General features: G+C 38.1%; 1 protein-coding gene across 4 annotated transcripts in view; it reads right to left on the bottom strand.

Moving 5' to 3' along the window:
* Positions 1 to 206: 206 nt before the first annotated feature.
* LOC127623728 (glycosaminoglycan xylosylkinase-like) overlaps positions 207 to 24,108 on the bottom strand; it is a 45,999-nt gene continuing 22,097 nt past the window's right edge. For 3 of the 4 annotated variants that reach the window (XR_007968085.1, XR_007968086.1, XR_007968087.1), the window contains exons 5-9: positions 12,522 to 12,693; positions 6,228 to 6,419; positions 6,083 to 6,142; positions 1,756 to 3,225; positions 207 to 1,145 (exon numbers count right to left, since the gene is read on the bottom strand). Coding sequence is in view for 1 of the 4 variants with exons in the window: in XM_052098208.1 (XP_051954168.1) it covers positions 2,994 to 3,225; positions 6,083 to 6,142; positions 6,228 to 6,419; positions 12,522 to 12,693 (656 nt within the window). In the remaining 3 variants the exon portion in view is untranslated. Of the gene's footprint in view, positions 1,146 to 1,370; positions 3,226 to 6,082; positions 6,143 to 6,227; positions 6,420 to 12,521; positions 12,694 to 24,108 lie in introns of those variants that run through there. The other variant, XM_052098208.1, reaches the window with a different exon arrangement.

Genomic DNA, 24,108 nt, shown 5'->3' with positions numbered 1-24,108 from the left:
GGAAGACTGCAGTTGAGTGACAGCTACATGAACATTGTCTCAAAAGCAACTTAATAGTGCTGAGCTGAAATCAGTTTTACAAGAAAAATTGTTATTTTTCTTAAAGCATAGGTTGTTCCTGCCTTTTTGAGCAGCAAGCTTTTTCACTTTTTACATCAAATACATAAATACATTAAAAACGGAAATCATAGTCTACAGTACTTTATTCATCAGTCAATAAATCAGTTACTCAATAGTTGTTGGTGTTCATTACTGAATATATCATTTCATTTTATAATTACAATCCATGTGAAACATTGTGATACAAGTGCAACACTACAAATATCAATGCATGTGTTTGGTATTTTAATATATTTAATAATAAAAAAGTAATTAATTTCTCTCCCTCATTTCGTTCCAAACCTGTAAGACCTTTGATCATCTTCAGAACACATTTTTGATGAAATCCGAGAGCTTTCTGTCCCTCCATTGACAGCCTAAGTAATTAAAAATAGCTTAATTTGTGTTCCAAAGATGAACAAAAGTCTTGCAGGTTTGGAACGGCATGAGGGTTATTAGGTGAACTATCCCTTTAAGTTGTGGTTAAGTCCTGCTTTATTTTGGTACAAGTGGTTTCCCCAGATTTGAAAGTGCTGCACAAACAATTAATATTTTATCTATTGTGCAAAGACTGTTATCAATTCTCCGGTTGACCATACTGACTGGCCGGGTGTTCCGCAGAATTCTGAATGTTGTTGTCAGGTAAGTGAGGAGGGTGAAGAACACAGAAGCAGATGGTAGACCAGTGTAAAAATGAGTGTGCTTGTCATCATTTAAAATAAAATCGGACGGACTGCCAAACATATGATCTTGTAGTCGTTTTTCTTGAGATTCCAGTTTCTTCTCCAGTGAAGCAATTTTTCTTTTTAATTCAACATTTTCATTTTGTAGCTGGTCAATGTCTGCCATTGACAGATCTGTACCCACAGCAGTGCATCCTTCTTCAGGGTCAGCATGGGTGACCTCTAAGGAAGGTGAATCCATAGACTCAACCACAGATGGTCTCCTCTGGTATCGCTCCAACTTCTGTGAACCATCAATGGTGTTTTTATGAGTGAAAATTGATGGAACATAATCTGGATGGCATGGGTCCACTGATGGCGCACCTAAAATAAAGACAGAAACAGTTTGTGTTGACAGTATTGCACCTTGCTAAGCATCATACATACATGCTTGGCATAATCTATAACTTTTCTGGTTTCATGTGCATTTCTATGATATTGATTACAACTTATTGATTTAAAAAAATATTAGTAGCCTACTAGTACAATGAAATTAGGTCAAAGTCAAATTTATTTCACAATGCACATCGTTTTAAAGCTGCTTAACAGATAAAATATATCAGTGAAAATGTAGTAAGTCCATATTTAGTACTTCATTTAAAGCTTCATTAGAAGAGCTTTATTCAGCATTATTGTATTTATGTCCCCAGGGAACAAGCCAAAGGCGACTGTTAGTTAAATATTGTAGGTTATTTGTAAAGCATTGATGGAAAAACATTATGGCTCTTATGTTTGATAGATATCACGTATCATAACGCTAGTTTAAATCATAACTAAAGCGTATCAACTACAACATTGGGCTAACGTTACTGTGTAAAATTAATGTATACAATGTTAGCTACGTGTGTAGTAATCAATTTAGTTAATACATAACTATTGCAGGCTTGTTACTGGTCAGCTAGCTATCATCTGTTGCTTATCATGAGTTTGTTACCTGTAACGAAGTGAGTGCTACAGATCCTTGAATTCTTGCCTGGCTGCCAAGCCTCTCTTCGCACAGCGGTGATCCATGCTCGCCGTCTCCCTTCGTTTTTAGGAAACCGAAACATTTTTATTTTCGATAAGGTATTTGTTCCAGAGGCCTGTTCCAACAACCTGAGCCCAACTTCAGTCTACTCATCACCTTAATTTTAACTGCGTTTGTAGTCGGCGCCATACTTTGTTACCGATAAACAAACACAGACCGGAAGTTAACTTCGGGCCAGCGCGTAACCCTGGCAATGCGCGTGCGTCCAGATAAAACCGATCTGGGGTGTCCATTGTGCCTCTGAACAAGATACTAAACCACAGGTTGCTGGAGGCAGTCTGTCCCTGTAGTTTGTGTACTGTCATTTTCTTTAGATAAAAAAAACGTGTTGGTTGATGACCAATAATTGAACTAACTGTGAGCAAAGTGCTCATACACATAAGGAGAGTGAAAAAAATTACAAAAAACTTCTGCAAGTTTGAAATATAAATTTTTAATGTTCAAAATTTCCCTCACAGCAGCCATACAATGCTGTGTCGTCTTCACTATCTTCTCTGAACATCAGTAGCAATAACCTTCCTTCTCTGTACATTACTGTATTCTTACTGCATACAGAACACATGAAATCTATCATAACTCTCAATTTATCTTTAGATCAATAATATTATTACTCAGTATTGTTTACAGTCTGGGTGGAAGACTGTCTGTTGACAGTCTTGCGTTCCCTCTTTTGATGTGCCAGGGTGACGGACCAGTGGAACATCTTTCCATCTTCCTCAGTCTTATTGTTAGGCCAAATATCAAATTCCTGTTCTGTTTTAGTAACAAAAACAGACCTACTGAAACACTTATCTCCGTTCCAACAAAAAATGGCCCTGGATGGCAAAAAGTAAACAAAAATAGGAAAATGTTGGTCAAGGCTTCACCACTCTATCCAAAGAGAAGGAAAAAGAGAAGTGTAGAAAGCATACTAAGGTCAGGATGAAAAGCACATTTTTGCCTCTGTGGTCTGAACTGAACTAATCCAGTGAAAAACAAACAGCTCCACAATCTCCTCCAGGTCATCCCCTAAAGCTTCTGGTGACCATCAGGTCGCCAGCTCAGCAGCATGAAGAGAACGTGAAAGCAGCCTGTGCATCAAGAGTCAATGTTTAGCTCCACAAACACATTTTCACTTTGTATTTCTCCTCTGATCTCCAATGTCTTTAAGGATGAGGCAGGTTCATGCGGTCCTCGATCAGTGTGTTGTCTGCGCCCTGTGTCTCCATGCACTGCCGCACGGTGGCGAGCACTCCGCTGAGACGTCGGTCAAGTGCGGCGAGATGTGGCTCCGTGAGCACTGGAAAAGTGGGGTCGTGGGCTGTGGCCTGTCGCATTGCTGAACTCAAAACACCCCCTTTCAGCAGGTTTAGCCTGTTCCAGGTGGAGACACGGACCCTTTTTGATCCAAAAATAGAAAAACACAGAAATAACTAATCAAATCCATGACCACTTTGTGTCTGGTGCTAGCAAACTGAAAATATCTGGAAAGCAAGGGGCCACTCTCTTGTATGGTGCTCACTGACATGTTCGGAGACTCTTTGAGACTATTCTGTTTCTGTTCATGTTTTCAACTTTTATCTAACATTTTATTCAGCACTGTGTACATTCTGAATACTGGTTGAAAGCTATGTATCCGGGGGGTCATTGCACTGATGCACACGACACAAATACAGAAGGATGACGTTTAAGAGTCTACCTCCAACATAGACTTTGGGAAACGTTTAATGCTACTTGAATTGGTGCTTTTTTAGTGCATTTCTATCTTTATACCGTGGGAAACTTTGTTTAGAAAATGTTAATAAAACATTAATTAACAAATTGTTTCGCTTTATTTTCTGAGAAGAAACTAAATGTGTTTTGACAGGAAAAGTAGTACAGTATAGTCAAAATTGTGGACTTTCAAGATCTGCGATTAATCGCAATTAACTATGATAAACTATGTGATTAATCGCGATTAAATATATTAATTGACTGACAGCACTAGTTGAATTACAAACACATGCCTCTAGATAGAAGATAGGCCTGTACATATTTTAGTAAGTCAAAGAGTATCAACTGTATTGAAATATTGTGTAAAGGGGTGTTCATGCTGACAGCAGTTAAATTGTTGGTCTGTGAAGTTGAATTGTGCTCTTGTTTGCTAGGAAGTGTAGCTAACTAGCTATTTTTTATTGAATTAAGTGGTGTTATGTAGAGTAGGGCTGGGCAATTGAAGATGTAATCAGATATCGACGATGTCTGACAACCCGATGCCGATTGCGACACACATTGCAGACGATGTTCACCAATATTGGGAAATGACAAAACCCCGGAACTGGGAAGTCACCAAATATATTAAATAGTAGCCCAGGTTGTGAAATGAACAGGGTCTGAAATAAATTTTGCTCATTCACCTGCCACAGTCTGACCCGTAAGACGTCTCAGAGTGACGTGATAAGAAATGTTGTTAGACACAAAGACAGACACAATTGAAGAAACACACGCTTTATTATATTTTTTCTGATTAGCTGTTTGTTCAGAGGCGTGTAGTGTAAGCATGTCTCGTGGAACTTGTGCATGTATAGAGTTCACTCTTTCTTTTTCGTTTCAGTCGCCTGAAAACAGTTTGCAAGAACAGTGTCATCCATGAGAATGCAGCACATAACCAAAGACATTATCAGGAGCTGCTCAGATTTAAGTTGGCTTTATTTCCACGGAACAGTTCAAGCTTACCATGAATTGTGAACGCAAACAAAGATGAAGGTGATCAAATCATAAAATAATACAAAAACACGTTTACCTTGAACTAAAAATTGAGTTCTATATAATTTTCTTTAGGCAGCATTAATTGTATTAACTAAACAATTCAAACACAGTGGAAATCTTTAGGCAGCATTTATTGGGAAACACAAGGGAATTTATTAGGCTTACACCTAATAGGAAAACAGTTTATTTTTGTTCTTTAAGCACAACATTAATTAAACTGTTGTTGCTGTTTTATGTAAGTAGAAATTATGTGAATTGCGGTAAAAGTTCTGGAAGTTATGGTTAATTAAAAAAAATATATATATTATTATCATCATTATTTTCATTATTATGTTCACATTTATAATGGACTTTAGATCTTAATTTGTATAGGTAATTTTAAACCAGTTGTCGTAGACGGATACTTGCGAGAAGGCAAATGGGGCAGGTGGAGGACGTAAGAAACTGTATATATTTGGATTTGGGGACATTATATACTGTACGATTATATGACCACTTTATTTTTTGTATTTCTTTTCCATTTCTTTTGAAGTGCAACTTGAATTTAGAAATTCTTTGGTTCAAGTTTTTCAGGTTTAAATAAATTAAGTAAATTTTTAAAGCAAAACCAATAAAGCTAAAACGTTCACCTTTCCCTCGGCTGAGGGGTTGATGGTGTAATCGGATATCATAATAATGTTCTCATCAAAACATTGTGAAAATATTTATTTAAAATAGCCCAGCCCTAATGTAGAGCATTATTCTTTGTGTTATATTACCCTGGCTTTAATAATAAAATAAAATAAATAATTGCACTGCTGCGATGAGGAACTTTCTCTCTTCTGACTCTCATGATCTACAGCTCTATTTTTTCTCTCTCTTTTGGAAAGTTCTTTCCAAAAAATCTTTTTTGTTGTTGGAGAAAATGGGAAAGCAAAAATAATGTTTGCAACAATTTCCCCATTCACAGCTCTCAGTTTACTCCACTGTTGTTTAAGTCCACGTTCCAAACCAGGAAATGTAAAAACATTTATTTATCTAACAATATCAGGAGGCTCAATATCACTGCACTGTGCAAACTTTGTTGCATCACCAAAGGTCGCTGTTGCCCATGTTGCCTCAAATCATCAGCTCTCGCTGGAAATTAATCATTTCCGATCACTTTGTTACTGCAAATTACCATCAGTGTGACCGCACCTTAACTAGGATATAATTGTCATCATCAAAAAGAAAACAGGCAGTTTAGTGTTCAGTGATAGAACGTCTGTCACGTTCATGTACAGTTAAAGCTGCATAAGGCTCTTTCTCTGGGAGTCAATCAATAACTCATTAGGGAGATAATGAGATTGCGGAGCATTAGGGCATTCTGTGCTAATCAGTCCTTAATCCCCTGATACACTTCAACATCCTGTGTGGCCAATTCAATTCAAATTCTGACTCATGAATTGAAAAGGAAGTCAACTCTTAAATTTACAGTTGCCCAGAGAGGATTGTGAGGGGAAGTTTAAGTGTATGCGTGCTTACTCACATGCAGCACTGATAAAGAGGTGCGAGAATACTCCTCTCATCCAGAGCAGGGTTGCCAAAACTGCACGTGGAAACAAAAGTTAAACATTAAAATACTACTGCATCACCTATTTCTAACTGTCCAGTCTGTGTATTTTTTCCCCTACCTTTTAGCATTGTCCAGAAGGATAAGCATGCTGGCTCCGCCATCGTCCTGGAAACTCTCGTAGTGATGGCGATCAGCATTGCCGATGAGGTAATCAAAGATGGCGGTGTCGATGACGTCCAGAAGCCGTGGACCGGCATCATATGGAGGCATTTTCTGGACAGCCTCACAGTAGCTCTCATCATACTCCCACCTAAAAATCCCACCAAAAACAAAGAGTCATCGATCAAGACAATAAACAATAACAGACAAACTCTCTTGAACATGTTCATTCATTGATTCCACCAGTCTTGGATTTATGTCAATTTCTCAATTTCACAACACCATCTTATTTTCTCTGTGCTCGATGTGTCTGATGCTCAATGGCTGTGGGCTCTGAAAACCCATCAGGCCAACTGGCAACCACTCAGAAATACAACAAGGACTGCTGTGTTTTGCAGGAGGTTGATGGGATGGTTTAAGAGCCGAGTGCTCGTCAATGGTGTGAACTGAGCGAGGAAATCTGAAGTGCCACAGGTCAACTATCTTGACAGCAGACACCACATAGTCCATTCTGTTGATGTAAAGAAAAAAACCCTGCTACAAAACAACCTCTGGATAATTCATATCTCTATATGACAGAAAATCCTGGAGTCTACGGGTATTTTTCTTTTTCAAGAGATAAAATAAAAAATCCTTTTAGAGGAATTTTTTCAATCATTTATGCAGAAAGACACATTCTATGAGCAAAATCTCAAACCACTACATCAATTACAAAAATAAATTTCCAAAATCACTAATCACCTGTGTTCACAGATGCATATAACATGACATCTTGGCAACAAAGACATATTCTTTCTAAAGTATGCTATGGTGAATCTAAGCTTGTGTTACGGCAGTGAAGATTTCCTTTAGATATTATTAGAAAATTATATTCTGAAACTTGAACATGATGGTTCCATGTCCACTATCTTCCTTATAAACAATATGAATGTTCAGATTTAAAATCTGGATCCTTTTAATGTATTATAAACCAAACAAACAATAAAACTAAAATATTTTGTGTCACTTTTTGGTTCCATTCATTACATTAGTTAATGAATTAAATATTGTAAAGAAAAAAGAATATATTCTTTACAGCATATCATATTATTTGTTAATGTTAGCTAATAAAAATATAATTGTTCATTGTTAGTTCATAGTGCATTAACTAATTTAACAAATAAAACTTTTGATTTTAAAAATGTATTAGTAAATGAAGATTATTAAATGCTGTAAAAGAATCGTTCACTGTTAGTGCATGTTAACTAATGTTAACAAATGGAATGGATTACTGTAAACTGTCATCAAGTTTATAATAATTTGTACTTAAGCTCCAATAGTAAATTAAAAATATTTATTCAACATTCTTAATTTTTTTTTTGGTGAAATAAAGACTTAAATACTTAAAAGGTAACCTAAATAATTCAAGTAATACCGGTTTAAAGAATTTGTTACAACTTTGGCAGTTTCTAAATTTTTTGATTTTGTATTTAGAGTTTCTATGCGTGTTTGGGCTACTGTTTTTATTAAAAGAAATGTCATATTTTGTAGTTTAGAAACCATAGTTACTGTATTTCCTTCATAACCATGGAAATGTTTTACCTTAAAATATTCTAAGAGATGATTTTAATTCAAATCACTAAGAGCCAGAGGAAAGGAATCGATCTCACAATCAGAATAATTTAGCAATATCTATATAAAAAAAGGTGTTTCTTTTTTTTTTTTTTTACAGTCATTTTACATCTACATCTTAACTCAGTCCATGCTTCACTGCCAAATTATCATTTCAAAATATGAAAAAATATGCAATATTATTAGTCATTTCACATATTTGTGCAATACAGTAATAGTATAAGTTGTATAGGCCCCAGACCCCCACCGGTACTATCAAATCAGGTGCTGCAGTGCCATTGCTCTTATATGTTAGTCTGGAGCCCTGACAAGTTGCCATCAGGCTCTTATACATTTTAAGGGGCCACCACAGCTTTGCTGCCTGGAGCCTTAACAGTACATCTGATGGCTGTTCTCAGTGGTTTATTTATTTCAGCAACAGAGCCAGGGTAGCCACAACACTTATGCCAAGTTGTTATATTCTTTACTTTAATACTTCTCACTCCTCACATTTCCCAATCCAGTTAGATTTCTTCTCAGCATAGTCTTGATTAGTATAGACAGAACCGGAAATCCCTACGATTTCTCCAGGGAGGGAGGTGGCTTGTGGAAGCATTATCTTTAGCCTAGTTTCCATCCACCTTTCGCACTATTTTTTTTTAATCGACAAGGTGAAAATGCTGGGGGGGGGGACATCTGCCACCTATTGCCCTCATTCAAATGGCCTTTTATCGATAAAAATGGTGTGCATGATGACGTCATGCCTAAAAATACACTTGTCGCATAGGTTTTAGTTTAGTGCAAAATAAATCTGCCCTAAAGCCGTTTCCATACAGAAATGTGTTTATTGCCAATTCGCCTCCCAGATGTACCTAATTTTTTTCCTCAGAAGTTTTGGTAAAATGGGGAGATTGAGACAATTCATTTAAATTAGCCATCTTACTGTCATTTTAATTTCTCAAATAAATGCAATCAGAAGAGGAGGAATTGCAATCAAAAGGGAACAGTTGCCCTTCTGATAGGACTGTATTATTGGTCCTGATGTTGTGCATATTGCAGGTTGCCACCGGCGAAAGTAGTGGGGGAAACTTTCTGTCTCAGTATAAGGACCATCAATCGATGTCTATACGATGTGTGCACACAGCTATTAAAGAAAACAAATGATGCAGTGTAATATCAGGGTTTACATATGATACATTCCTAATATTCAATATTTAGAACAATCATCTAATCTGAAGCATCGCCATCACAACTGCATTATGTCCCGCATATTTCTCCAGCAACTTTCAACGAGCAACTGAACTTGATTATAATCTGAAATTTATTTTTGCGTCATAATGCAAATTTACATTTTCTGAAGATGCTAATAAAATGTGATCAGAGCTAAAGAGGGTTAGATTTAAAATATTTAAACGTTTTAAAATGTTCAAAAGCTTGTTTTCTGAAAGTCAACTCAGCGTTTGACAAATAATTCTGATAGTTTATAGTCTTGCAGAACATTCTGAGAACGTCATTCAGCCGACTTTATTCTTATACAGAACAGGGTAAAGCTAATTTAAGTTTGTGTAAAGAAAAGGCATATATAGGTCTAAACCAGCGTTTCTCAACGGGGGCGGTACCACCCCCTAAGGGGCGTTTGGACAGTGTTGGGGGGCAGTGTGAACGAGGCAGCAGAGAGGGGGGCGCTCAGGCACAAATGGGGGGCGTTACTCAGAGGTACTCAACAGGTGGCCTGCGCAAAAATCTTTTCAGCTCTTCTCCTTAGCCTATGTCTTCGTCTTGCTCGGATTACTGCTGCCACTTCACCAGGAAGATATGCCAGGAGAGCCGCATCCTAAGTTACACATGCTTTTAAGAGGCAGAGAATTTTCAGCGCAAAATAGAGGCGCGCTTTCACCGGCTTTTTCTGTACATAACGCGGAATACATAATTAGGCGCATAATTAGTGCTCAGGGCTCACACTAATGACCGTAATTAATAAAAAAAAGTGGCTGTTTTTGACGTCGTTTTTCTTCGGTTCAGTTCAGGTGGCCGAGCTGTTGTCGTCTTTGTTCGTCATTTGAAATCAAATGACCGCTTGTAGGCTATTCAAATTTGAAGCCTAGTATATATTGCCTAATTGAGTGCGTGAATCGACCGCTGCTTTTTCATTGGCCATTTAGGTTAGTTACGTTATTGTTCACGTGATTGGTTCATCTTAAAAAATTTGTGTGTGAGCCTGAATTTGTTTGAATTTCTAAATACATTTGCAATACCTTTCAAACAATCCATGTGTTTTTGCATTTTTTTCCAAACACAATATTACTCAACTTGAGGCTTTTACATGTAGTTTAAATACAATAAGAAACTTCTGTTTCAGTTATTTTTTTTTACCAAAAACTCAGGCTTCAGGTATCAGTGTTGCAATTGTTTGGCTGTAATAGTATTTCTGAAGTGTTTTGTTTTTTTTTAGTTTTTTTTTAGTTAAGAGGATCATGAAGAGGTCAGGGGGGCGTTTGTTCAAAAAAGGTTGAGAACCACTGGTCTAAACATATATATTTTTTTCATTTGGTAATTTGTTTTTTCAATTGAATGCTTTTTTCATTTGCTAATTTATTTGATTTAATACAGAGAATTTTGCCGGCATTTTTTCAAAAGTAAACTAAACAATCATTTAATAGAATTGGGTTGTAAGTTAGTGCTCCAAAAAAAAGAAAAGAAGGAAAGCACTGATGCTTTTCTCCTAGTATTGTGTATTTATTTGTAATTTAAAACATCTGTGCACAGAAATTGTGTTTTATGTTTTGTGGGCTAATTCCATGACTGCCGTCTATTTTTTTGACTGGTGTGGAAAAGAAACATTAATAAATAAATGGATGGATACTGCAATGAAATTAATCACAAACAGTGGCCATTCATTTGTTCAACGTGCACCAGATATGTGTGTTGGCACTCCTGGAAGTGTCACGTTTGCAGATCGGCTCTATATGCCATAAACGTCAATCCATAATCACATACAATAAATTGGCTTTCAATACATTCGTCATGATTAACACAGGCTAACGATTGGGGCAAACTGTCATGTGACACTACATTTTTGCGTTAATGCCAATTTTATTGACAAAAGCGTTTCCAAACCAGTTTTTCACGACATTTGATGTATCGACATAGACTTTATGCGCTTGAGTTAAAAAGAAAAATATTATGTCGACATTTGTGACATTTTAGCGATAATGTGCATTTCCATCAGCTTTATTTTGATGCGCTAAAACTTTTTCCTGCAAAAAACCCTTGGATGGAAACATAGTTTTTGAGTCTTGCCAGATAACTCCTAGCATGAGCCAGCCTGGCATAACTAACAGTTTTACCAAATTTGACATAAACATTGTACAAATGCATTGTGTGTTATTACAATATTGGTTAGGACAGTGGAGACAGACAATAAAGTGAGTGGCAAAGACAGGAAGAATGAGATTTAAAAAATGTCTACTAGAGTAAATTAGAGAAAACACTTTTTTGTACACTTGGACTATTGTGTCCACAAATGATTGTTTCTGAGATATACTGCAGCCCTTGTCACAACTTACACATGTGACAAGCCACAGTATCCTTAAGTAGATAACATTATAATTGTTTTTTCCAAAAGGTATAAAACCAGACAAAAGCCAGCAATTAAACATGCTATTTAGGTTAACAGTGTTAAGAAGCAGCATAAGAAAACATTCACATTTAAGGTTTCATACATTGCAAACTGCCCGATAAGAACTAACATTGCCTGTGATGTAGATGATATTTCAGGCAATGCAAGAGACTGTGACAACAGAGCGGAGTAAGACATGAGTGTAGAGTTTCTGGTTGATTCGGTGATTAAATTGTGACATCTTACAATATTTAATTCGCTTTCATTGTGACTAGGCTGTGGCTTGGTCAACAAAAGGGTATTCATTTGACACTATATGTACACTTTTGGGCATTTGTTTCAATATTTCCAACTGCTATCATGCATGATTGATGATGCAATGATGATTTAATTGACAGTTTTTTTGGACAGTATATTTATATGAATTTGGATGTTTTTAGACTAGGTGTACATAAACCTTTGGCCTCTGTAAGTAGGAAATATTTGTTTTTGTACTTCTTTTTAAGACCGAGTATTTCATGCATTATTAATTTAACTAAACCAAATCAATCAATTTGAGCTATCAAATCAAATAGAGCTATTTTCCAGTGTTTACTATGTGTTAAGTTTGGGGAAAAAAATAAAGCCTCATTACAGGAAATGTGTTTTTGCTTTTGGGAACACCTGTAAGCCACAACCCTGAAGTTCACCAAATTGAGAAGTTGTGCATCCTGTGTTGCATTGTTATTCAATTTAGCATTTCCTGTACAGTCCAACATGCGTGAGCAATATTATCAGTGCGCACTAACTGTTGAACTTTTTGGTCCTTATTGCAATCCAACACATTTAAAATGACAGCACTTGCTAACTAAAATAAAAGCCAAGATTTCAGTAATGCTCAGTGAAAGTCCCAATGACCAAGATAGTAAGTGAAAGGCTGAAACTGCACCTAGTAGCTAAAGCCATATAAAGCGGTTTACCTGTCCACTCATTCCAGACAAAGCATGACAAGATATTGAGAGGGGAGAGTGCGAGAGAAAGATTACAATCAATCGGCATCAGTACCTGGCAAGTTTGCCCTCTCGGTATGTCCGTCCCCAGGGGTGCCTGTGTTTCTGTAGTGGCCAGACATCAGGAAGCCACAGGGTAACCGATCCCTCCATCACATCTGCCTCTGCACAGGCAGGCTCAGTCTCACGACAGTAATAACACTTCCCATAGAAGCATGAGTTATTTCCTACAGAAAGAGAGATTATCATCAATTACCTTCTGTAAAATTAGGGGCCAGACCAAAAGGGGTAGAGCCCCTTATAGTACCTGTTATTTTTCTTATTTTTCTTGCTCTAGCATTGAAGTCTATGGCAGCCTCTAGAACAATTTGGTGGAAAGTTGTGAAATTTGGCACACCTATTGGGCTAGGCCTCAATAGTATTTTGACCAACTTGGGTGTCTTTCAGACAAACCCCCTAGTGCCACAAGTTCAACCTTTCTTTTGTTCTGTTCTTATGCTTATAACTTTTGAACCCTTTGGCCTAGAAGAATATTTTTTTCTTCTGGTTTTACTCCTCATGCAGAGTTGTGTGAAACTACTAAATTCTTTGTACATTGGATCGATCATGCAATAGCGTTAAATATACCGTTAACTGTTTTTCCGTTACTCCTCAGATGATCTTCAGAGCCGCACAAAAGACAAAGTAAATTTTGCAACAGTTATATACAGTCAGGCTGAATCTCAGCAACGCTTTGACCTATCAAAATGAAACTTGGTATGCATCATTGACAAGTTTTGTAACAGCGCCCCTTACTGGTCAAGAAACCCCTAAACTGACATTATTGATCTTAGTGATCATTGAGTTTTTAAAAAATCCTGGTTAAGCTCTCTCTCTTTGGATTCTTTGGGTCACAAAGGATAATCTATTATCCTGTGATTTATTAACATAAACAATAGCATAATGCAAAATATAGAATCTGTGCAGCCGCTATCTATTATGTTATTTATATAGTAACACTTTACAATATGGTTTCATTTAGTTAACATTAATGCATTTGGTATCGTGAACAATTAACAATTTCTTTTTAAAGCATTGTTTTATCTTAATGTTAGTTAATAAAAATACACTTATTCAATGTTAGTTTGTTAGTTTATAGTACATTAATGTTAACTAAAACAACTTTTAATTTTAAAAATGTATTAGTAAATGATTTAATTAACATGAACTCAAATTGATAAATGTTGTAAAAGTATTATTCATTGCTAGTGAGAACTAGTGAGAAAGTACTTGCAAGAAATTGGTTGGTCATCATTTATTTTATTTATTTAAATGTGTACATATATGTTCAAATGTTGTTGTTATTACATATTGGTCTAAATATTCTGCCGTCTTAAATAATAGGCTCAAATAGCCAGATTGCATTCATATCAATCTTTATTGGCAAGAGAATATTAAGTACACATTGTCAATGCATTATTAGACTATACATACAGATATAAAACATACTGAAGTTTAATTTGCTGAAGTTTAAAATATCAAAAGCAATATTTTCTCTAGCTTTTGTTCAGTCTCTACAAGTATATCAGGCTGTAGCTTGCTGAATGTTCAGATTCTTCCCACACACACACAGTGGGTCTGTCTCACACAGCGTCGCTTTTAAAACGGTTTCTTAAATTAACGTGTTAAAATTCCATGCCCTAAAATATATACACATATATATTGTATATACACAGTATATATACAGTATATATTTATATACACACACACACACACACACACTCACCTAAAGGATTATTAGGAACACCATACTAATACTGTGTTTGACCCCCCTTTCGCCTTCAGAACTGCCTTACTTCTACGTGGCATTGATTCAACAAGGTGCTGAAAGCATTCTTTAGAAAGGTTGGCCCATATTGATAGGATAGCATCTTGCAGTTGATGGAGATTTGTGGGATGCACATCCAGGGCACGAAGCTCCCGTTCCACCACATCCCAAAGATGCTCTATTGGGTTGAGATCTGGTGACTGTGGGGGCCATTTTAGTACAGTAAAGTCATTGTCATGTTCAAGAAACCAATTTGAAATGATTCGAGCTTTGTGACATGGTGCATTATCCTGCTGGAAGTAGCCATCAGAGGATGGGTACATGGTGGCCATAAAGGGATGGACATGGTCAGAAACAATGCTCAGGTAGGCCGTGGCATTTAAACGATGCCCAATTGGCACTAAGGGGCCTAAAGTGTGCCAAGAAAACATCCCCCACACCATTACACCACCACCAGCAGCCTGCACAGTGGTAACAAGGCATGATGGATCCATGTTCTCATTCTGTTTACGCCAAATTCTGACTCTACCATCAAAATGTCTCAACAGAAATCGAGACTCATCAGACCAGCCAACATTTTTCCAGTCTCCAACTGTCCAATTTTGGTGAGCTCTTGCAAATTGTAGCCTCTTTTTCCTATTTGTAGTGGAGATGAGTGGTACCCGGTGGGGTCTTCTGCTGTTGTAGCCCATCCGCCTCAAGGTTGTGCATGTTGTGGCTTCACAAATGCTTTGCTGCATACCTCGGTTGTAACAAGTGGTTATTTCAGGCAAAGTTGCTCTTCTATCAGCTTGAATCAGTCGGCCCATTCTCCTCTGACCTCTAGCATTAACAAGGTATTTTCGCCCACAGGACTGCAGCATACTGGATGTTTTTCCCTTTTCACACCATTCTTTGTAAACCCTAGAAATGGTTGTGCGTGAAAATCCCAGTAACTGAGCAGATTGTGAAATACTCAGACCGACCTGTCTGGCACCAACAACCATGCCACGCTCAAAATTGCTTAAATCACCTTTCTTTCCCATTCTGACATTCAGTTTGGAGTTCAGGAGATTGTCTTGATCAGGACCACACCCCTAAATGCATTGAAGCAACTGCCATGTGATTGGTTGATTAGATAATTGCATTAATGAGAAATTGAACAGGTGTTCCTAATAATCCTTTAGGTGAGTGTATATATACACATACATACACATACATACACACCTGTGCAAAAGTCTTAGGCACATAAGATGTTTCACAATTTTTCTTAAGATGGATATTTATGTCTTCAGCTTTAGTTTGTCAATAGGAAATATAAATGTTAGACTCCTAAACATTAGAGATAAGAATAGAAGAACAGGGAGCCCTGCAACAGATGTCATGGCCACCACTGAACATCATGTTAGTCTGAGATTACATAAAGAGACAGAAGCAATTGAGACAACTGACAATCTGCAACACTAGGTAACGTTATCTTAAAGATGGAATCCAGCAAACGACCGGATTCCAGCACAAAACCGACTCCTACACAAACTCTGAGTAAGCCAAAAAAAATGTACAATTATCTACTGAATCCCATCTGGCTAAGCGAGAACATGATCGTGGTCGAGCGAAAACTAGAGTGAACATCGGCAGGTCATTTGATTCCTGGAAGGACCTTCGTTTGGTTTTGGGGATCAAACAGACCCTGAATTGGCATTCTACTTATTGGACAGGTAAGCTTGTATAACTGTAACGCATGTGAAATATAGTGCCATAAGGATTGATCTGTGAAATTGTAGATAACTTGATCTTGCTTGCTAACATGGACGAATTGCAAGCTATCTTGCTACATAACTTTCAAATAATTTAAACGATCTTCCCTTTATGCTAAAAGTCAGTTTAATGTAAATGTTAATCTGTAATTATTCAGCAAGGTAAACTACAATAATACATTAAATGAATGCTAGACAATGTTCAAGATAATGCAAAAAGCTCCATTCATTAATATAACGTAACTTGGTTATTCCGAAAATATATACAATTATTATTAAAAAAATAGCGCATCTATATATCAAAATGGAATCACATCAATACTAATTTTAAACACTTTAGCAGCAGTAGCGACAGCATTTTCTCAGCTATACTTTGGTGTGTGGACTCTAAACTTGGTACAGCTCTTTAGCATCATCTTATGCTGTTGGCTGTGTGGCAAAGTGTGGAAAGCAGTAGGCTACAATCCCAAACGTTGGGAGTATGAACCCGTTTTCGGCAAACTGAAAATGTAACTTTTTATTTCATAGTTTAGCCCTACATAAATTAGGTGTTAACATTTTTAAATATATAACTGTCATTTAACATCTACATCCCTACACAGTCAATGCTTTACTGTCAAATTATAATTTTAAAATATGACAGAATGTGCAATATTATTAGTCATTTCACTTATTTGTGCACTTACTTATTACTTCCTGCTCAGCTTCTGTTCGGACGCTCTTGCTTACTGCTCCGCGCTTTGCTCTATCGCTTTTATATTTTCATATTTTATCTCCTTTTATCAACTAATTTTAACTTAAACAAATCAGCACAGTGCTCAAAAGCTTATCCGACCAGCCTCCCACTGAAAGTTTTCATTCCAGGGAAGGGAAAACACAACTGCCTACATTCAAAAGGATAAGAGAAAATGCCTCTTCTGGAATCTACTTGCTGCACTAACTGCCACAGACTTTTACAAAGGATTGCAGTTCTTGAAACAAAGTTATTTACAGGACCACCAAACCAGACGGAACATACAACAGAGCTTCGTCATGGTCACAGAGAGACTGACAAACCCCCCAAGCCAGATTCCCAGTGAAATAAGTAGGCTACGATGGAAGGGGGAAAAAAACTGGAAAAAAACCATTTTTGGGCACATTTTTTTTTTATCACTAAACTACTGTCATAAAAAGTTATAGTTTTGTATATACATAACTCCTGAATAAAATTTTTAATGTGTTTGGTTTTGAACAAATTTGATAGGTTTGTCGATAGTGAGCGCAAGTGATAAGCATAAGCGGTTTCATTAAGTCGTTCATTCAAACGATTCGTTCAAACGGCCGATTCATCAAGAATGAGACAGATGTTTGTGAATGGGTCATTGAATCTTTGACTCAACCGATTCGTTCACAACACTGAATCATTCAAAACACGATTGAGTATTGCTGTGAGATGCGCTACGCTAAATAAATAACAATACATTGCTGTAACAGCAATATCTCCAAGTTTTGTTTTTCACTGTAAAAATGTCTTGATTTGCCAATGCAAAGAGAGTGCCGAGAGTTCAAGCACTGATTATAACACAAACAAATCATCCTCCTGGCGGCTTTTTTTTGTTGTCAAAAGCGACAAATCCAGCGACTTTTACTGGTGTTTTTGGAGACTTTTGTGGTGTTTGGAGACTCGAAAGCACGAATCACTCTGCAGTTAGGCCTACTGTGCTCAACGAACAGCGGGTGCTGCCGTGAGCCCCTCTCCCGTCCAAAAGCACTCACAGGCGGTCAGTCTCTCAGTAGCCTCGTGCAGCAGTCAGAGCAGAGAGGAGACACACACCCCTCCGTGTCCAGGCTGCAAATGAATCGCGCATGCGCATGGCCGCCGCTGTTCCCGCCCTGGCTTACAGAGCGGGGTATAAATGTAAATGTTCACTCACTCTCACACAAAAATAAATCACTGCATTTAAATTGACTCACGACATAGCTTTCCATTCACTCTAGTCTAGTCTCTTGCCAAGTTCGCTTGTGCAAGCTCTCGCTAGTCTTATCAATCTCGATTTACATAGGCCTTTACTACAAAACCCCAACAGTCTTTTTAAAGACTAAACCCACAAACATACTTTTTTAAGATTAGATCAAATCTCAGCCCTAGCCAGTATTTTTTTTTGTAACTGCTAGGCAGTAGCTACACTTAGCTAAAACTACCCACACGACTAAGACACACACACACACACACACACACACACACACACACTGACGAGGACAACAATCGTTAAGTATTAAAATAAAATCTGAATTGTCTGCAAAATAATTATTTTGTTCGTTTAATTAAAGATTGTGCCTAAGTCCCGACTGATTAGCCCCTGATACGTCTCTCAACATACACCACACACACAGTTACATATTGCCTAAACTTTATTGAAAACACATCAAAATGGAGAAATTTCTTGTGAGGACCAACAAGACAACTGACGCACCACCAGCTGCAAAAAAGCTTTGAAGGTACGATGAAGCATACCTGCAATTTGGGTTTACAGTCACGGCTGATCTGAGACCTCAGTGTGTCGTGTGTGCCGAGGTGCTGGCAAATGACAGTATGAAGCCCTGCAAATTAAAAAGGCACCTCGAAACAAAGCATGCTGGCATTAAAAATAAACCAGCTGAATATTTTAAAAGAAAGCTTGATGGCCTCCATCAGCAACAGGCAATCATTTCAGTGCACAGCACTGTGTCTAAACAGTGTTTGGAGGCATCGTATGTAGTGGTCAAAAGGATCGGTAAACTGGGTAAACCGCATACAATCGGCGAGACTCTCATTTTGCCGGCAGCGCAAGACCTGTGCAGAATAATGATAGGCGATAGTGCAGCAGCCAAACTCGGTGCAGTACCACTGTCCAATGACACAGTCGCTAGGAGAATTGTAGACATGTCCAATGATATCAGAGAGCAACTGAGAGTTCGTAAAAAAAGAGTCCTTACTACGCGCTGCAGCTGGACGAATCCACCGATATTGCTGGGCAGGCACAGCTCCTCACCTATGTCAGGTATCTGCAGGACAAGGCGATTGAGGAGGATGTCCTGTTTTGCCGGCCTCTTCAGTCGCACACTACAGGAGAAGCCATTTTCAATGTCCTTGATATTTTTATCCGTGAAAATGGTTTGGCTTGGGACCGATGCGTTGGCCTATGCACGGATGGTGCGCAGGCAATGACGGGGCGTGAGCGTGGCCTAGCTGCTCGCGTTCAGCAAGTAGCTCCACTTGTGAAATGGACACATTGCATGGTCCATCGTGAAGCACTAGCTGCTAAAAAAATGCCGGTTCTCTTTGACTCCGTGCTGAACCAATCCGTGAAAATAATAAATCTTATCAAATCACGGCCGCTAAACTCTCGCTTGTTTGGGGTCCTCTGCCAGGAGATGGGGTCAGGGCACAAACAGCTGCTTCTGCACACTGAAGTTCGCTGGCTCTCCAGGGGGCGGGTGTTACAGCGGTTGTATGAGCTGCGAGAGGAGGTGAAGTGGTTTTTGACAGAAATCAAATCAGATCTGGCGAAGCATCTGGATGATTTATGTGGCTTGCGTCTCTGTCCTATTTGGTCGATATATTTGACCGCTTGAATGGCCTCAACCTGACTCTGCAAGGCCGCGAAACTCATATTTTGCTCCTTGCAGACAAAGTGCACGCCTTTGGCATGGCCGCATCAGACCTCTGGCATGGCCGCATCAGTCGAGGGAACTGCGACATGTTCCCCAGCCTTGCAGACTTTATCACTGATGCAGGCACATCACACGATTTCTCCTCCCTATTTCAATCAGCGTCTGAGCACCTGTCAGCAATGAGAAAACAATTTGCGACGTACTTTAAAAGAGGATTATCGCTCTTTTGCGTGGGTTCGAGATCCGTTTGTGTGCACAGCAAACGAGCTATCAATTGATATGCAGGAACAGCTTATTGAGCTGAAGAGTGACAGTAGACTGAAGGAACTCTTTAGCTCCTGCCCTCTTTCGTCATTCTGGGCAGCATTGATGCAGGAATACCCTGAACTCTGTGAGGATGATTTGAGGCTATGTTTATCAAACATTGAGCCAAGAATTGAGGATCTTTGCAACGCAAAGCAGGCTCAGGTCTCACATTAACATCACCTACCAGCAAGCTTCTGTAAAAAATGCAGATGATGCCTACTATTAGGCCTAGTAATAATAACAATAATAAAGCATAAATTAATATTAGAGGTCTGGTGCCAATTCCCAATTATAGCAATAGCCTATGTAGAGTATGAGGGATAATCATTAACTCAGTGATTCGGAATACAAAGAACCCACTGTTAAACTCCTGTAAGATCACTAAAATGGCGCCCGCTAGTCTGTAGAGTACAATGAACTATTGACAAACCCCCTTTTCCATGTGACTCAAATCTACACTCCAAATCCTCGTGCTGTACCATGTGAGCCAGGCACGTGAAAGGTTGGCAACAGAATAAAACCCAGAAATGTTTATTTTTAAGTAAATATGTTCAATCCCGTATGTTTGTGTATGTCTGCTGTTAGATCAAACTAGTAAGACTGCTTAGTTGTGTAGTTTAAACTCTGAGGCCTTATATTTAATAGCCTAAGAGTGTATATCCACTTTTAAGTGTACCAAATACACGTTTCTTGGTATTAAATTAAACCTTACGACGTGCCCTAGCTGAATATAAATATAAGGTACATTAGAAAGGTATTCTGCTAGGTTTTACCATCTTTTGAGTTATTCAAGCAAAAGCCGAATAACTCAGGCAAACGACATGCAAATGAGCCTTGACGGGACAAAGGAATCATCTCGCGCCCAAAATGGAGGCATCTCATTGGGTCAGTCCTCCCAAGGGAGGTGTGACCTCCCTACCTTTAAAAGTCAGGCCGGCATTGAAACTCGCTCTCTTACTCTCTTCTGCTGAACATTTCAACTCTTTTGCATCTTCGCTTCCCCGGCATCTCTTCTCTTCTGCACCCTTCCCCCGTTCTTCTGGACCCCTTTGGAACAACATTTCCACTCTCTCTCTTCCCCTCCCTCGGACTCCCCTGAACGCTGCAACCCTCCGGAACACCCGTCGACTCTTCAACAGTTACCCTCTAAGACGCTTCGAACTTTCCGCGAACCACCCACGCTCTGGAAACACCGACAGAAAGCCATCTCAAGGACGCCACGAGGACATGACATAAGCGCAGTCTTGCTCAGACACACAAAGGTCCATTGTGCAAGTATTATTTCATTGAAGTTCAAATGCGTTACAGTGTGTAAACTTCCGTGCTGGCTCTCAAAGGGTTAATTGTTGTAATAAGTTTGCTATACCTCTAATTCTTTATTTTCCCTTACTGTGTTTACTCCGTTTATTTTATGTTTATTCTATGTTAAATGTTTGTTTATTAAGTGTACTGCTATATACTAGTTCCTTGTATTAAACCCAATTATACGCGTGATTGTCTGTGTTTGTTGGTCATAAAACAAAGCCTCTTTAATGTGCGATCTAAAGCTACGAGCTGATATTATCAAAGTAAGTTAACGTGCTTTGATGAGTAAGCTTATAACTAAGAATAAATCTTCAAGAGAATTGATCAGGAGTATTTAGCAAAGCGGTTCGCTGGACGAACTGACTGATTGCGGTAGCCTACGGGTCAATTCCATTAAGGTGTTATTAAAATTAATATAGCCTGTCTGCATATAATATATATTCCTAATGAATTATAATTCGTTGTGTTTAATTATCTATATATATATATTTGAAGCAGACTCTTGGACTATATAAGCCCTTTTTGGTGCGTTTTTGTATGTATTGTTATCTGGTTCAAACCGTATGATTAATCATTGATTACGATCATTTAAAATTAATTGTACATTCCCCAAAGCTGACCTGGATACCTTACACCTAGTAATGATAATAGGCCTACTGATGATGATAATAATAATAATAATAATAATAATAACAACAACAATAAAGCATGTAACCTCATATAATTATATAGCAATAGCCTAGTAATGATGATAGGCCTACTACTACTCATAATAATAATAATAATAATAATAATAATGCCTGCAAGCTCACATTAGAAGTCTGGTGCTACTGCCAATTATTATAATAATAATAATAATAATAATAATAACAACAATGAAGCATGGTGCGGGGGGGGGGCAAAACTTTCTTCAGTTAAACAAAGACAAAACTCAAGTCATTGTGTTTGGAAACAAAGATGACGTTCTCAAGGTGAATGCATACCTTGACACTAGGGGTCAAACAACTAAAAATCAAGTCAGGAATCTAGGTGTGTCTCTAGAGTCAGACCTTAGTTTCAGTAGTCATGTCAAAGCAATAACTCAATCAGCATACTATCATCTGAAAAATACTGCAAGAATTAGATGCTTTGTTTCCAGTCAAGACCTAGAGAAACTTGTGCATGCTTTCATCACCAGCAGGGTGGATTATTGTGCTGGACTCCTCACTGGCCTTCCCAAAAATACCATAAGACAGTTGCAGCTCATACAGAACGCTGCTGCCAGGATTCTGAGCAGAACCAGAAAATATGAACATATCACACCAGTCCTCAGGTCTTTACACTGGCTCCCAGTTACATTTAGGATTGATTTTAAAGTATTATTACTGGTATATAAATCACTCAATGGGCTAGGACCTCAATATATTGCAGATATGCTCACTGAATATAAACCCAACAGATCACTCAGATCATTAGGATCACATCAGCTAGAAATACCAAGGGTTCACTCTAAGCAAGGAGAGTCTGCTTTTAGCTATTATGCCAGCCGCAGCTGGAACCAGCTTCCAGAAGAGATCAGATGTGCTCCTACATTAGTCACGTTCAAATCCAGACTCAAAACACATCTGTTTAGCTGTGCATTTACTGAATGAGCACTGTGCCACTGTGTGTCCGACTGTTTGTGCTGTATTTTATTTTATTTTATTCTAAACTGTTTCAATTATTCTTATTTTTTTTATTCTTATTTTAATCTCTTCTATGTAAAGCACTTTGAATTACCATTGTGTATGAAATGTGCTATATAAATAAACTTGCCTTGCCTTGCCTAAAATAACATCACTTTTATTGTTAGTTTTTCTCCTTACTTTTTTTCTTTACAGGTAATTATAGCTAATGTTCAAGTTATCCTAAAGAACTTGATTAGCTGGATCAGGTACATTTAGGATTGGAGCTGAACCGTTCACGACATGACCCTTTTTGAATGCAATTTAACAGTCCTGCATCATAGACATTGATGATATCTACAATGTTCATAATCTTCTGGTAGAATATGCTATTTTAGCAGGCAGCTGACTCCCAATTTGGCACATATCTTTGGATATGCTTAGTACACATTTCAGAACAATTTCGCATTCCTTGAACTCTTAAAATTGGCATAGTAAATATTGGCCTGTCATGGCCCCATAAGGCTTGCTTTATTTTTTTTTTTATTAAAATGGAGTTGCTCAAGATGTTTGAAAGTCATTTGATCTGCAGTCAGAAAAAGCAATCTGATCTGATTTAAGCAGTGGATTATGCTTCAGTCTAGCACAAGCACATATCCGACTCAACCAACACTTTATTCCCATTCACTCACAAACACTGCTTGACAGATGCAATATGGCACAGTTATTGGTTCATCTAATCTTAAAAGTGCAGTGCTTAATGATGCCTTGTATTAAAACTGCACCAGATTCTAAAGGGTCAGGGCTCAGATGTCTGCAGGTGGAAATGCCAAAGGTTGTGTAGTCTCAGACACATACAGCATTGCCCACGGACCTCTCTAAACCTCCAAAACCTCACATACAAGAGCAAGCTGTGGCTGGAAGTTTTACATATCTGTCAGATGGTCTCTTTCTATAATTAAATGTTTGATTGTGTTTGTTCATATATTGCAAAGAGACTGCTCAAAACATATGTCAGTAAATGTGTTTGTGTACGTTTATGGTGTTCTAAATGCAGGAAACATTTTAAGGTAAAGCGAACAGCTTTAGTAAGTGCATTGCGCACTATATTACCCTCACTATGAGAGAGAGGGCGAAAGAGAACAATCGAGAAGAGGGAAGAAAGATAAGCAGACAGATTATGAGGGATGTAAAATGTGCAGAAGAAAAGCA

Source organism: Xyrauchen texanus, chromosome 30, assembly GCF_025860055.1.
Source record: "Xyrauchen texanus isolate HMW12.3.18 chromosome 30, RBS_HiC_50CHRs, whole genome shotgun sequence".
Classification (NCBI taxonomy): Eukaryota; Metazoa; Chordata; class Actinopteri; order Cypriniformes; family Catostomidae; genus Xyrauchen; species Xyrauchen texanus.
This window is presented reverse-complemented; position numbering and strand designations above follow the sequence as displayed.